Here is a 15,176-nt window from a genome sequence, read left to right on the forward strand (position 1 = left end):
AAAACGGTTGTAAACGGGAAAAGAAAAGAAAGAGAACAGATGTGGCAGTAGATGTGTAGATGCCTTCAGTCCAGAAACAGGTCCCTGTCAGTTTGGCCTCTGCCCAGACACAAGGTGGATGCGTTGTACAGTCTGATGGCAGAAGGCCAGAATGACCTCCTGTAGCGCTCCCTGTCGCACCGCGGGTGAACCGCGTTGGGCTCCCAGTCAAATAAATAGCCTTCCTCCGACTGCATTGTTGGAATGGGATAGGTAATGGATTGTTGGGTAGAGGAGTGGAGAGACAAACCTCTATCCTACTTCCTGGCCAGACTGTTCCCACCCAGAGCTGAGCTGGATTGAAAAGCAGTCGCTCTCGGCTTCAGGCCGCCCTGTGCCGTGTGGGGAACTGGCAATCGGGGACCCTGTGGAATCCAGTCGGGCTTTTCCAGCTGCTGTCGGAGGCCTGGGGAGGGAGGGAGGGGGCTGAGTTTCTGCTGTGTCCGACCAGCTTCGCGTCGCAAAGCCGGTTCGTCTCTAACCCCACCCGGATCCTTTCAGGATACTGCACGTCCTGCTGCCGGCGTTCCGGCGCCAGTTTCAAGCCCTGCGGGAGGCGGGGCTGGCGGGCCCGGCGGGCGAGGCAGAGTTCCGGGAGCTGGAGCAGCTGGTGCAGCGGGAGAAGGGGGTGGCGTGGGCCGACCAGTCCGCGGCCGAGGAGCCGGGGCGCGGGGCCCCCGGCCGGGAGGAGCTGGCCTCCGTGCTGTCCTTCTCGCACCTCACCTGCCACCAGAACACGCCTTGCAGTAAGTGATGCGCCGGCGGCGGCCCACCCCCATCCCGGGTCTCCTTGCCCGGGGGCAGCAGACAGTAGCGGCTGGGTCCGATCTGTCCTGGGCTTTAAGAGCCACCCGTCGGTTGTGGGATCTGTGGCACCCACAGCAGGCTGAACTCCCGCCTTTCATTTCTGTGTGTCAGCTGGCCTCTCAGCGGCACCTCATTCTGGATGCCTGTAAGCCCTGTGATGTGACGATCGCCCTCCATTCTCAATCCCCTCCCCCTCTGGTAGTTCTTGAGAAAATGTCCAGGTTCCAGTTGTACGCTGGTGAGCAATGCGGCCATCTGAGGTTCTCCCGTTTCGTGTCTCAGTGTTGCACCATTGTGGGGAACAAGAAGCATGGTTCATTTTCCTTGCTCTCGTTCTGTCCCACATCTACCAGGAATAAACATTCCTCTGGAACGCTGACGTGTTCGATGTTTGCCTGGGAACCAGAGGAAGGAAGTAGAACATTTGGGCCATCTCTCTGATCGCCCTAGTGCAGACGTTTGTACTTGACGTAAAATCTAAAAGCCCAGAGATATTTGTGAGCTCCAAGGACATACTGGCTCATTTTTCTCATTAAGTCAGCTGTGGATTTGGATTCCACTTGTCTCTTGAACTGTATAAGCCCTAGTGAAAGCCAGAAATTGAAACTCTTAACCATCCAAGATTTAACTCTTTTTTTTTTTGTACATCCTACGCAATTTGAGTTGTATCGATACTACAGATTGCCTTTAGGCCTGTGTGTGATCTCAGATTCCATTTTGTTAATTGCAACTTTTCCTTCCTGCAGGCTCCGAGAAACCTAAGAGGAAAAGCTTCCAAAGCGCAGCACCGGAAACCACGATAAAAAGTTCACCTGCAAAGTCTCAAGAAGGTGAGCGATTTCTCTTTTTTTCTCTCTTGGGTTTATGGGATTTTCATGAGTGCTGCCGCTTCGACTTTGTGTACAGCAGTTCATAGTCAGTGATGTAGTGTCAGGTGCGTCACATCTAGGGCTGAATAAAATATTTCGCCAAGCTTTCCGTCGGCCTGCAATTTAGTCATTTTTCACTAAGACCTAAAGAATTAAGTTATTCCAGTTTGGGTCACTAGACTGGAGGTACAGGCACATTAATTGTGAGATCCTTGCAATGGAAGAGGTCGTTCCTGGGGGATCACTACTGCATTGCGTGTCATTTTCAGAGTACATCAACCAGGTTCACATTGAGCTTCTGTGTAGGTGTACAAATACACACATGCAACACTTTTTTTTTTTCCATAGTTTTCTTTGAAGCAATAATCGAGGCTGCCCGTTTTATAACGGGGAAGCTTCTTGCTTTGAGAGTTTCACTGCTGTAGCGGTAAGCGCACTTCTGTTAGCGTCTGTCTGCGGAAGACTTTACTTCCAGGAATGAATTGACCTGGCTGTTTCCAGGATTTCCGTGCTGGTTCTTGGTACCATTAACACTGAAAGGGCTGACCAGGAGTCAGCTCAAGTGTGTGTGTGTGTGTGGAGACATTGAGCAGAAGCTAAGTGAGTCGACAGGAGAGCTGGTTCCTGGTTAGATTTTTTTTTTTTTGCCACCATCAGTAACAGGCTTCCTCTGAAAAACCTCTTCTCGGACCCAGGCTCTTCAAACGCGCTGAAGCCCACAAGGCCCCAGCATGACTGCAATCAGAGTGCACTCCAAGGGGAACACTTTTTTTATTTCATGTAATAGACTTTGATCTGCCCCCCAAATGCAGCATTGTTTGTGTGAGCTTCTCAATCTTCATTTCACTACATAGTGACCACACGTTTGCGTTAGTAGGCAGAGTGATAGACTGCTTTACTTCTGGAAAAACTCTGCTTTTTTATTAACTGGTGCTTCTTTGCAATATCCTGCAATATTTTTGTTGGCGTCTTTGTCTACTTCTGATGCACTGCGTCAGATTGTAATTGTTTCAAGATGCGTTCCCCCCCCCACAAAAAAAACGTGCCTTTCCCACCATGTGTTAAATGAAACACACACCACCTGCTCCACAGTGGACATCATTACGGCTTGTTTAGAAATCCATATTTCATGGGCAGGTTTAGTTTTTCCTCCCTCAAGGGTGTTCCCAAAAAGCTTTGCGTTCATAAGGGCCGAATTCTCACTGTAGGTCTTGTTTTTGAGTGAGCCCCTTTTGCTCGGGAGGCGAAGGTGACGGGGAAACGGAAAGTTCCGTTTCATTTTGTCAGGAATCTTTTCAGTTGCCTTCGTTGAGGGATGATCAGTGGTAAGCAGAAAAAATTCACGTGGACAAGAAAACATTGGAAAAAGAAATGTGATGGATCATTTCGTGTTTTTACAGTTTTCAAAACCCTCATTCCCTGTTGAGCTCAGTAACTGCTTGGTGCTAAAATGAACATACCGAATTTCCACCCTGTGTTACCTCATTTTGGTGTCTGATTTTGTACCAATAAATATGATTTCTCAAGATGATCGTGCGCCAAAGGGATTTTGTGATGATCTCAGTGTCTGAATCGGTGCCTCTGTGTTCACGACAGCTTACCCATAGATGGGGGAAGATTAAGTTCACAAACTGGTGGTTTGTAGGGCTCAAAGCTTGTTGCAGTTTCTACAGCATTGAGCATGCTGAGAGTGCGACGCTTCGTGCTGGACTGCATGTGAGCCTGTACAAGAAAGTGCTGGTAACCTCTTTCACTGCCTGGCCAGCTGGAACGATCAGGGCGAAGTGCCTTTTCCCCAGACAGAACAGCAGTGAATGGTTGGCCATTTGAGGGGCCTGAACCCTAAGAAATTCCTGCTTTTTCCCCTGAATTAACTTTGATTTCCTTGCAGTAACACGAGGTGTGAAAAGTGGGGTTTGCTGAGCTTAATGAGCTCAGACTATGTCCCCATTAAAAAAACACTTAATGCCGTGAAAGCAAGTCTGTTTCTAATTGATACACATCAATTTCCATTCAGGATTTATCCAGCATCCTGAGAGTTATCTCAGGATGCTGTGTCTTTTCTCGTCTGTTGCACCTGCTTGTTGGTGCTGCCATCTGTAAACAGCTCCCACTTAATATTTTTAATGATCTACACTCGATTACTAAAACAATCGTTAGCATTAGTGTGCAACGCTGTGAAAGGAAAGATCTGAATTGAGTAGTGATGGATGTGCTTAAAGGAGATTCTTTAGGATAATTTTGGAAAAGCTTTAATATACCATGCAATGGATTGCAAGCAGGGTTTTCTCTGTTCTTTTCGATACACGTGCACCTTTTGTTTTGAAGCCTAGTTTGATAATTGCATTATCTCTAGACCACCTTGGAGCTCTGATTAACATGCTGAGCTGGACAGAGACAAAGATATTTTCCATATCAGTTGTACAAGCACAGCAGTCTATTGTACGTCATACACAATTAGGCACAAAGCAGCCAATCCCCTTGGAGGATTTGAGTGTATCTGTTTGGAATAATGGGGTTGGGTTTCATTTATTGCCAGCAGCGCTCCTACATCAGCGTGTTGGAAAGGGCTCACTGTAGAGCTCCGTCTTGATGGGTATGTGATTGCAAGGGACACAGTGCTTGACTTCTTTGCAAACCGCAGGTGTCCGTTATCTCAGGGTTGAGTGCCCCAGCTTGGAAATTGAATTGAGCCCGATAACTTTATCTCCTGTTACCAATAATCCTAATGGCCGAAAAATGCAGGGTTTTTTTGCATTTGTGTTTTTTTTCGACAAAGTATATTTAACAAGATGCACACACCAGGGACGACATGGTTTATATTGATCGCGATGAGTAAGCCAGATACCTTTTGAATCCTTAGGGAGGTAGGTGGAGCACAGGACTCTGTTCAGCATTACACAACAGGTTTGCTATATTTAGGTTTCATAAAGGAAGTGGAGCATCTTCAGTGTTTATAGAGCTTATAGACTAGTCACGTTTTGGGTTTTTTTTTTAACTGCTGTGCTCAAGACTCTGAATGCTTAAGGAAATGTTTATGATCCTCTTGTTTTCACCAAAACTGATGTTACAAGTCCCTGCAGCTTTCGGCACGCACATATTCCTCTGTAAACACCAATAAAAGCAGGTTGCACTGAAGAGCTTTACAGTTGAGTTCTGCCTCGGGAAGGACAAAAGATAAATGCCCTTCATTGCGGTTAAACAGTCCACTTTGTAATCTAAACTGTGGCTTCAATAACAGCGAACTAGTTTCACAAATATTTCTCTGAAACCCCACAGAAAGCTGCTGAGGGCAAGCAACAGAACTCCAAACAATCCTGTGGTGGATGACTGGAAATTACTTGCAATAGTATATACATAAGTCTACATACAGTGACTCCTCAGATTGTCTATGAATCCACTATGTCTCTTTGTAGATTTTTAAATTGAAAGTCAAAAATGGTTGCGTGGTTTGCGCTGTACGCGTATGACTGTCGTGGATGTCTGTCTACATCCCTGCCCTTAACGCATACATTTTATATGTTCCATGTGTGCTTTTCCCACAGCATGGCTCAAAAAAAGCTATCTGGATGTATGTGTGAATGGTAAAGAGGCCAAACTGCATGGTCCTTTCATTATAAACCCCCTTTTTTTGTGTGAGCCTTTTGACCTAGAGTAGCAGAAGTGAGAAGCAAAATATGTGCCTTCAATAAAGTACAGAAGACCACCCTGACCTTTTAAAGAGCTTTGCAGCACCCTTTCTGAAAAGCTCTAAACTCGGTGTGCCTGACTTGTATCAGAGCCCTCAGTGCTACTTGTTCTGTCACACTTGATGATGAAGCAGACCTTGTTCCTGCTGCTTCCTCGCAAGACAAGAGCCGTGAGGAATTGCATTAGACGGTTTTCCATTCTTAAAAAAAAATCTTTCTGCGAACCACAGGTACCCCCAGAAATGTTTATTGAAAAGCACAATATTAATATTTGATTAAACTTCAGCAGTGCAATAGAAGCATCACCCAGTAGACCTATTTTTAATTTAGCACTGTTTCCAGAAATACCCCCTCATGCATGCATTAATGTGCCCGAAAAGGAGGAGAGAGAAAAAACTCCCATGCTGTTATTTCATTCCCATATCTCAATTAGAACAAATCTCATTCATCAATGTCTCTTTGTCATGAACCCTTCCATGTGGGCTGTGACTCATGTTTGCTAAATATTACATTTTGCTTTTCACATTAACTTATAGATCCATAAATCTTTTTTTTTTTCTTACAGTAGTATAAGCGGGATTTTGATGAATTAGTTCCTATGTCTGAAAGTCTGTACTGGAGGCTAAAAATGGAAACTTAATGGTCAATTAGGCTACAAAATCCCAAAAACCGTAATACTAGATTGAAGGTGAACTGCATATGAAAAATCCTGAATGGAAAGCCGAGTATTAAACATTTATATTCATACGCTTCTGAATTTCAGTACCTTTATACTCGCAAGACTTCGGCTTCCTTTGCTTTTTAATGCTGATTTATTCGGTTTTGTTTTAAACCTGGAAATTGGCCTAATTGCAGCCCAAACCATTTATTTCCTTCACATCGGGGATTTATGAAAAAAGCATCTGAAGCCATACATCAGCATTAAGAGAAAAATATTTACTTTTGAGGTTCAAATTAAAGGGAATAGCAGAAGGTTGAAGGATGGTGACTGTTTGCTTCAAGCCTTGTGCGAGTGTGACGGTGTTGGGTTCATGCTAGATGAGATAAAAACTATGGAGTCTCGCTGTTTGGTGACAATAGACTAAAGACCAAACTTTAGAAAGGGAAGTACAGAGCCCTGGGGCCCCAGCAGCTGCAGATCTTGTCCTGGTCCTGTAGTTAACCCCTGTGCCGTCTGGATTCCATTTCTGCTGATAACGTTTAGTTTTTTAAGTTTATTGAACCCCTTATGTAAACCAATTGATTGATTTGTAACTGTTTTCTACACTCGGGGCTAACACCACTCTACTTCCTGTGCAGCATTTCCAAGAAATCTAGCGAGCGCACCGGTTTTTCGATTTGCTTTTAATTTGTCACTGCCCTGTATCTTTCTCAGCAGCTCCCTTCAGTTAATGATTTGTCGCCACAGGTGGGCATGACACCATCAGACACTCCCTCAAAGACAAGCTCCTGCTGCTGGAGGGCATTAGTTGTTACATTCAGTCAGGTTATCCAAATGATAAACCTGAATGAGGGAAAAGTTGAAACCCTCTCTCGGGCACACCTCTTGTCATCGTGAGACTCGTTCGACTATTTAAGCACTGAAATGGCTTAAAAAAAAAGTCTTGACTAATGACTAATCGGCACTAATGCAGAAGGCACAGTGGGAAGACCTATGAAGGGAGTATTCAAGTATGCGCAGGGTTTTACAAATTCAGTTAAGATATTAAGCCTGGGTTACCTCGAACTGTTTGGTTTACCATAGTCTATGCTACACTGGGTGCAGGCTGTGTTAAGTTACAGATTTGGGTTAAGGTTGAGACTCGTCTTTTAGATGTTCTGCTTGACTGTTCCAATAAGCATTCAACTGGAAGAGGAGCTAATAAGATCTCATCCATCCAATCAAATCAAATATAAAATACGGGCATATGTACAGTTGCTCATTGCCGTCAGGCCAAACGGAGGGTTTGCCCAGAGACTTGTGTTGGACATATGCTGCAGAGAAACCTTTTCCCTTATTCCTCATCTCGGTGAAACAGTGAATTGGGGGGAGGACAATCAGTTTTGAAAAAGAAACTTGCCTAAGATGAAAATGTTTCAACTGCCTGAATACATCCAACATCTATCCAGATGGCTCCTTCCTTGCTCAGGTGCAGTTGGTTTCTAGTCCCAGCGACAGCTGGTTTCTGCCTGTATGTATCAACGGGGTTTGTAGAGTTTAGAGAAGAAGATCAGAGTGAAGCTTTAAAAATTTGAATGGGTAAGGAACACCACACCTTTATAAACTTTCTATCCATTTTTGCCAAGGGCTGTATTTGATGAATACAGCTTTGCTTTGCCGAGAAGAGTGTGGGTCTTGGAAAGTTGTTGAAGCTCTGTGGACGAGTGTCCGTAATGAGCTATCAGTTCCATGAACCCAATTCCCAGGCGATGTTCAGCGCCGTGGGGCGAACATTGTCTTCTCACTTGCTACATCCTCACCCATTCTGTACAGCCGTCTGATTTATTGAGCACGTGACCAGGTGGAATTAAAGCTGCCATCTATTATGATTTGGCTGATGTTTCGTCCAGAACATGAACACAACTGGGCGGGTTCCTGCAGACATCTGAGTAAGGTTCTTTGCTCAAGGATACAACTGCAGTCCTCCACCCAGGATCTGAACCCATAACCTTCCGATTCTGTCCTGCTCACCCCTCCACAGTGCTGTGCTTATGTACATGTTCACTGGCCAAGATATTCACCTCCACCCCTCGTCTAATGGTTCAATTCTCATAAATGGCAGACTAGAGGAGTACAAGACAGGCTTCTATCTCCTTCCAACAATGGTTGGAAGATCAGTTCCCGAATGTAAAGCCCATGGGCTGTCATGGAAGTTCCTGGAGCTGGGATGCAGATATTCTGAACCCTGTGGGACAAACCATGTCTGATCCCTTCTTTCTCCTTGTTAAGGATGGATACAGTATTGCTCGGGGGGTGGGGGGTAAAGTTTTTGTCAGAGTGCGTATTGGGTATGTGCCGTGAGACACTTGGCGTGACCCGAAGATCTTGCCCTTTCTGTGAGAGGATCTCTCCTCGTCCCCAGTTCCTTCTGCCTCATTAGGCCTATCTTGTCGAGTGTTCACAGACTTGGATTATTCTCCCACCTGCTTTGTGGCTCGTGGTGGGAGGCTGATTTTTCAACAGCTCCAATTTGTGAATGCAATGATTTTCACATCCATGTTCTTTACACATTTCTGATTAGTTGCCAAGGTGCTTCTAAGGTCACTCTGTCGTACGCCGGTATAGCTCAGTATCATGAATTGTTTTCTTGCTGTTGCCTTCCCATCAGTTCATTGTAGTTTTCAGGTCTTAAAAGAGTATTTTTTTAGTTCAGCCAGAAATTCGACATTAATTTCAAAACTTAAAATTGGTCAGCATGGTTCTAGCTTGTTGGCTTCATTCTTTAGCCTCGCCTTGCAGTGCAGAATTTAATTCTGGCTCGTTGAACAGCTACCAGTTTTATTTGATCAGTTATCTGCATTGACGGAAGCAATACTGTTTCGTACGGCTTTTAATAAGAAATGGATTGAGAGAGGCTAATGGAGTTGGGGAGTTTATATCAAGAGAGGGCGACTTTACCTTTGTAGCTTAAACAGATTTTTCTTTTGCAATCTGGTGATATGTTCCTGTGTGGAAGCTAATGGCTAATTGATTTGTCACTTGTTAATGGCATGAGCTAAATGAAAAGCTGTTTAGCATTATGATTTACAAGGTATTGGTCATAAAAGAAGCACATGGGTGGCAGGGAGACAGACTTCGTGGTTTAATTGTGGGGGAAGGGGCTACAGGTCCTGACAACCACTCCAACAAGAGGCACAACCAAAGAGCTCAGCAGAGTTGCTCATTGTTCTGACAAACAGCTTTTAATGGATCGAGTAGGGGTTTGTAGTAATTTCATTTGGAGTGTCTACCCATTTGATTGATTTGACCCGTTCTGCAGTAATGCAGTCTGGTATCTGAAAGCAGAAGACCATTTTCTTCTCCCCTTACCTGAGAACTCATACTCTTGGTGTCGACCAAGTATCACCGTGTTGTCCTCCATAGGAAAACTAATCTAATGGAGTTCTCAGTCTAAGGTAGTTAGTTGGTTTGCATCTGAACTAACTTAAATATCATGAGGCCTGGAAGTAAATTGTCCCCGTAAGATTCAAGGCTTTAATTTGTTGAGATGAGTGGGATGGAGCTCAAACCTTTGATGTACAAGATCTGAGGACCCTGATCATGTATAGTGGGTTTTGGAATAGCTAGTGACAAACCTCTCAAGATGGCTTTGCGCTCTTAACAATTCAGTTATATGTGGAAGACGCAGTGGGTTTTTCCCCAAAATGATGTCATACTCCTTCCCACGTGTGGGTTCGCTCCCAGGTGGCCCTGCCTGGGCACGGCCTACTGACGCTTTCCCATGCCCTCCCAACAGAGGACGCTGCCCTGCGGACCAGGGGGGATGCCCAGGCCTCGGAGTGCCAGCAGGAGGTTCTGCGCAAGCCCGCCAGGAGGAAGCTGGCGGTGTCCCCTCTAGCACGGAGCTGTGCAGACAACGGCCAGCAGCAGCCCCGCGTCTCCGCGCTGCAGGGCGCCTTCTGTGGGGAGGGGGTGTTCCCTCTCCAGTACACCCCCGAAGTCTGCCGAACGGCGGAGCCCCCCGGCCCCACCTGCGGGGACGCAGGTGCTCCCCCCGAGTCCGTCAACCTGACCTTTGACCTGTCGGAGGAATGTGAGCCCAGCAGCAACCTCACTGCCATCATATCCCCGGGCACAGGCAAACTGGATACAGTTCTAGGCTATGGCAAAAGCTCTTATCTGCCTGGGTGAGTGGGCTGTCTTTTGTTATTTTAAATACCCAACAAACTTTTTCAGTAAGGCCCGGTTGTTTAGCCCTTCCTTTGACAGAATGAAGTCCGAAACACCATTTTCTTGCAATTCAGGTGTAATCTTTGATATAAAAAAAAGGCAGTCCTGCCCGCAAGCAGTTTGTTGTATCCTCAAATGTAAATGTGCGCATTTTAATTTCTTACGCTCAAATTATGTTGTTCTTTGCAGAACACCCAAACAGCTTAATGGAATGTTTATTGCAGAATTGCCAGAAATATCCTTTCCTGCTTCCAATGAACTACCACAGTTACAGCTAAATAGATTATTTATGACAAGGGTTTTCCAGTTCACTGGAGCTGGATTGCATAATTAGTGCTGAGAGGGCCGTTGTGCCCAAAGTATAGAAAATGTTGCTCTAAGCAGCTGTAAGACACTCGCTTAACATTTCATATGTGGATTTCAATACTTCATTTTAACTTTATATGATATGGTACTTTTATGCGTGGGTCCCAGGCTGTTGTCTGAGGAGATCGACGTGCGTCTTGGGGCAGGCCCTGATCAGTGCGAATGCCGACTTTCCGGCAAATGTGTTGTTGATCGCACAGCGGGCGAGCGTCACGAACTGCTCCGCCATTTCTTTCAGGCTGGGCGTCCCCGTGCCAACCGGCGAGACGCTCGCCAGGCAGCCGAAACCATCGTACATGGCGATGACGTCGGCCGCCCAGGGGAAGCGAAAACTGAGCAGGTGAGCGTTCCTCCAGAGATCCAACGGCGCCGCAAAGTTTCGCCAGGTTGAATTAGTTTGGTCAACATGGTTTAGGCTTGTTGGCGGAGTTATTTGGCCTCGTCTTGCAGTGCAGAATTTGAGTCCAGGTAGTCGACCTGCTACCGATTTTTATCATCGATAACTGCGTTGACAGAAGCAATATTGTTTTGAACAGCTTTTAATAAGAAATGGATTGAGAGAGGCTAATGGAGTTGGAGAGTCTATATCAAGAAAGGGTGACTTTACCTTTTGTAGAGGGTTTTTTTTTCTGCACACTGGTCATATGCTCCCATAAAGAAGCTAATGGCTAATTGATTTGTCACTTGTTAATGGTTCCTTTCAGCATGAGCTAAATGAAAAGCTGTTAAACATTGATTTACAAGGCATTGTAAAGGCTAGGCTCTGCTTTGTAAATTACATGAACCAAATAAATTGTGGTCACCAAAAAATTGTACGAGTTTTCCTTCTCTCCTGACCTGATATGCATCTGTTTAGGTTAAATTCAGGATCATTTTTATAGTTGGGTTTCCTCCCAGTGACATTTGAAAAGAATGTAAATTTTAAAATAAAAGTTCATTAGATGTTGATGTTTTGGATCTTTGTTCTGACTCTTGAGTGCACAAATAATCAGTCGTTACCCCCTGTAGTTCTGATCTTCTGTGCCCATTACGTTTCCACACCAGGGTGGTTACATTGTCATGTTCAGAATTAGTACAGTCATATTCATGCCAATCCAACATAGGTTTCATCAGGCACAGTGTCATCTGCCGTAGGTAGGGTTTCATTTCTTTCATCCAGAATGAGCAATTAGTTCTCAGTGTTGAAACAGGATGCCTGGTTTCGAGCCAGTTATGATCAGACAATGTCTGGTTACTACAAAAAGTAAGAATTTTCAGCCAGTGCTCTGGATGATTTAGTGAAGTCTGTTACTCTTAAATGTGTCCTTCTAAAAGAGCCTTTACCTTCAGTTTGACTGTATTTATTTTTAGTTTGCACCATCCAGTTATCTTGTTTTTGAAAAGGCATTTTTATTTTAAAGCCTTGAGCGGTCTAATGCAGGAAACAGAACTGTCCCCTCATGAGTTGGTTGACATCTTTTTTTGGGGGGGGTGTCTCTCCCAGCTTCAGTGTTCTGCGCGACGCCATCAAAGAAAACGCACAAGGTCCCACTGTAGCCAAGCGCTTGAGAAACGACTCCTTTCTGAGCAGCAAACCCATGCGAGTCCCCAAGCTTAAAGGTAAGGTTTTGTATTTGTGCCAGAGACGGTATGAGAGCATGAGGGTTCCATCTGCCCGTCCCTCCCTGAACCCCACAATTCACAAAAAAGCAGCGTACGGTTTGCACAAAACAGTCTTAGAATCGCAAAAACCTTTACGTTTTTAATACCGTCCGACAAGCCCTTACTTCACTCCAAATCAGAAGAGTGACTGAAATTTGCACGTAGAAAAATCGCAAAACTGGCTACAACTGTTTTTTAAAAAGGAAGAGATTGTCCACACGAGGGAAACAGCTGTAGTTGGCAGCCCTCGCGTGATCATTAAGGGTTTCTTCTGTAGGACCTCTAAAATGTCCAGTGGTTAGAAATGAAAGCTGTCAGCGCTGGAAGAACTAGCAGAATTGCCAGTCTTCCCAAAATGAGGGCTCTTTTTTTTTTTTTCGTCCGCTGTTGTTTTTAGAATTTTGTGGGTCTGGTAATAACTTCTCCAGGGGATACGAAGGGGACACCACCTGTCAGCTGCTCCATCTGCAGAGTATCAACGAGTTTACAGCATTCAGCCAGGAGTGCAGCTTTCTCCAGCCTTTTCCCTCCTCCCCTTTCCTCTCTTACAAAGTATCCTAAGCGTTGTCTTTTTTTTTTACAAGTTTGGTCTGGAAAGCATTTTGTTGTTGGCTGAGGGACCTGGAGTCTTTCCAGTAGTAAAGGCTCCACTGATGGACTTTCTATTTTCGTCCCAAATTAAACTCCAGCCGTAGTAGCAACGTGATCCCCGCGCTCTGATTACTCTCTTTAAAGAGACCGGCCCTGTGTTTCTGTCACACCAGGCGGGAGTGGGTCTTAAATAGAAGATTGTTCAAAGAGCCAGTGCAAGCCGGGGAGTTTCTGTCCTGTGCGCCAGGAGGCAGGAGTCTCTTAACGTGCTCGTGAAGAATCTAAAACCCCAGATGAAGTGTGGAAATGCGGCGTTTTAAACTCTCGTTAATTGTATTTTGAAAGAAGGGGTGGTGTGCTGTTCTTAGGAAAAATGACAAGCGCTTCCTGATGATCTTGGTGATCTGCGACGTAGGGTGGTCCCACCAAAGCCTCAGGTCATTCTGGCGCTTTCTTTCCTACTACCACCCCCTCCCTCCCCGTGCGCCCAATTTTTCAGCCTACGGCCCACCCCACCCACCCCTTCCCCCAGAGTCCAATGAGCAGGAGCTGAAGACCTCCCGCGTGCTCTTCGTGACCCCCCCCCAGCTCCCGAGATGAGCTCACCACCTTCGTCCGGATCGGCTCTTATTTTTCTTTCCCTGCTCCAGGACTGGAAGAGCCGATGCCGGCGCGCCGCGTGGTGAGGAGCGTGTCGGAGGGCAACCTGAGCCTGGCTGGAGTCAAGAAGCAGCCGCGCAGGTTCATGGGAACCGCCAGGCTGTTTAAAAGAGCGGCCAAGCAGTCATGAAGGAGCCTGGGGTCCAGACCGGCATGGCCTCATGGTCTACTGGTTGACGCCCCCAGCCCCCAACAACAAGAAAAAAATCGCTGTACAATTGCGGAAGGGAAAGGACGGCTTGCTTTAGTGGGATGGGGGTGGGGGAGTGTAAATATTTTTTTAAGAAAAAGATATTGTAAATTTTTTAGTATGTGTTTTTCTGTTGTTCTGTGTGTTAAATAACTACATCCGGCGATAAATAAATTTCTGCTTAGTGCTTTAAATCTGTTTCTTTTAATTCTTCTTCTTTATGTGAAACAAAAACCCTTTTTTCACAGATGGTTGTAAATGGGGCTACAGATCGGCATGTAAATCCTTCAGTAAATCCATCGTGCGGCTTGGAAGGTTTTGCTGACATCTTGGTGTTGCAACTGGTTTATGACTTTCTTAAGAATTTCCCTCGCAGTACGCTACTGTAAACAGTAGTAACTCTTGCAATAAGAGGAAAGTGATGTAGAACCAGGGAACGGACTGTAGGAATTTTGTTTTTAAGAAGGTGTTCGTTATTGCAAAGAAACCAACTGGTTGCCCGTTCTCTCTCAAACTTAGGAATGCTCGCTCTGTTTGATGCAGTGTGGGAGTCAATACTCGCCTTATCAAGGGCGTTTTTACCTCTTGAATTGCACTGCTAATTCGGGCTGTTGGCAAAACCTTGGAATCGTATGAACTCGGCCTAAAGTCACGTAACAGTTTCTTCAATAAAAGCTGCGGCAATAAAATAATAACAACACTTAAGTTTGAAGGACAAAGGAATGGGTTTTCACTAAAAGATTTATAAAATGCTGAAGGTCAGTCAATGACCCTCAAAGGAACATTCGTTCTGAAGTTGGGAAGTTTTGTATTTTATCCTCTCCATTGTCACGCTAAGATGTTTTGTCTGCTTTTGTACATGGGCCTTTATCGACATCAGGAAAAAAAAGAAGGGGCAGGCCGTTCTCTGTCCTTTCACCATCACGTGTTCTTACAGTTTTTCTACCAAGAGAGAAGAATTATACCTTTAGAGGGAAAAAAAATTACCCTTGTATGGGGGAAAAAAGTCCCACTAACAAATAGTTAACCACTGTTCCACACATGTTCTCACCTATCAGGATCAAGCCTGAGTCAGCAAAACAAAAAAGCCCCAGATCACAATATCCCCTCCTGCACCCAGCACTGTTGGCAGCAAACTTGTTTTAATCATTCGTTTGGTTTTCTTCGCTCCTGTAACTCCTTATTGAAAAAAGATGTTGTGGGTTTTCTACATTGGGTGTAGTCAAGGTTTCCCACAAATCCAATTGCGGCATTATCGCTCATCCTATAAGCAGTCATCTATAACGGTTTGACCAGAGGACTGTGATCGAAGCCAGCTGTTCTTACCTCCCATGTTTAAGAGTGCCTGTTCCTGTTTGGTTGTGATTTTTTTCTTGTCTTTAGATGGAGCAAAAGGCCTCAGCTAGAGTGCTTTTCGATGGGCTGAAAAACCTATGACAGCGCAGGAAATCAAA

The 15,176-nt window shown here is 45.2% G+C and overlaps 1 protein-coding gene across 2 annotated transcripts in view; it reads left to right on the forward strand.

Moving 5' to 3' along the window:
• The window catches only part of kif18a (kinesin family member 18A), a 35,644-nt gene extending 21,728 nt beyond the window's left edge, over positions 1 to 13,916 (forward strand). Inside the window, exons 13-18 of one of the 2 annotated variants that reach the window (XM_088612055.1) lie at positions 541 to 785; positions 1,593 to 1,676; positions 9,841 to 10,231; positions 10,879 to 10,980; positions 12,130 to 12,239; positions 13,523 to 13,916. In XM_088612055.1, the coding sequence (XP_088468181.1) occupies positions 541 to 785; positions 1,593 to 1,676; positions 9,841 to 10,231; positions 10,879 to 10,980; positions 12,130 to 12,239; positions 13,523 to 13,662 (1,072 nt within the window). In that variant the 3' untranslated portion in view covers positions 13,663 to 13,916. Of the gene's footprint in view, positions 1 to 540; positions 786 to 1,592; positions 1,677 to 9,840; positions 10,232 to 10,878; positions 10,981 to 12,123; positions 12,240 to 13,522 lie in introns of both variants that reach the window. The other variant, XM_088612054.1, reaches the window with a different exon arrangement.
• The last annotated feature ends 1,260 nt before the right edge of the window (positions 13,917 to 15,176 follow it).

This window comes from Lepisosteus platostomus, chromosome 18, assembly GCF_059453375.1.
Source record: "Lepisosteus platostomus isolate fLepPlt1 chromosome 18, fLepPlt1.hap1, whole genome shotgun sequence".
In the NCBI taxonomy this organism is placed as follows: domain Eukaryota; kingdom Metazoa; phylum Chordata; class Actinopteri; order Semionotiformes; family Lepisosteidae; genus Lepisosteus; species Lepisosteus platostomus.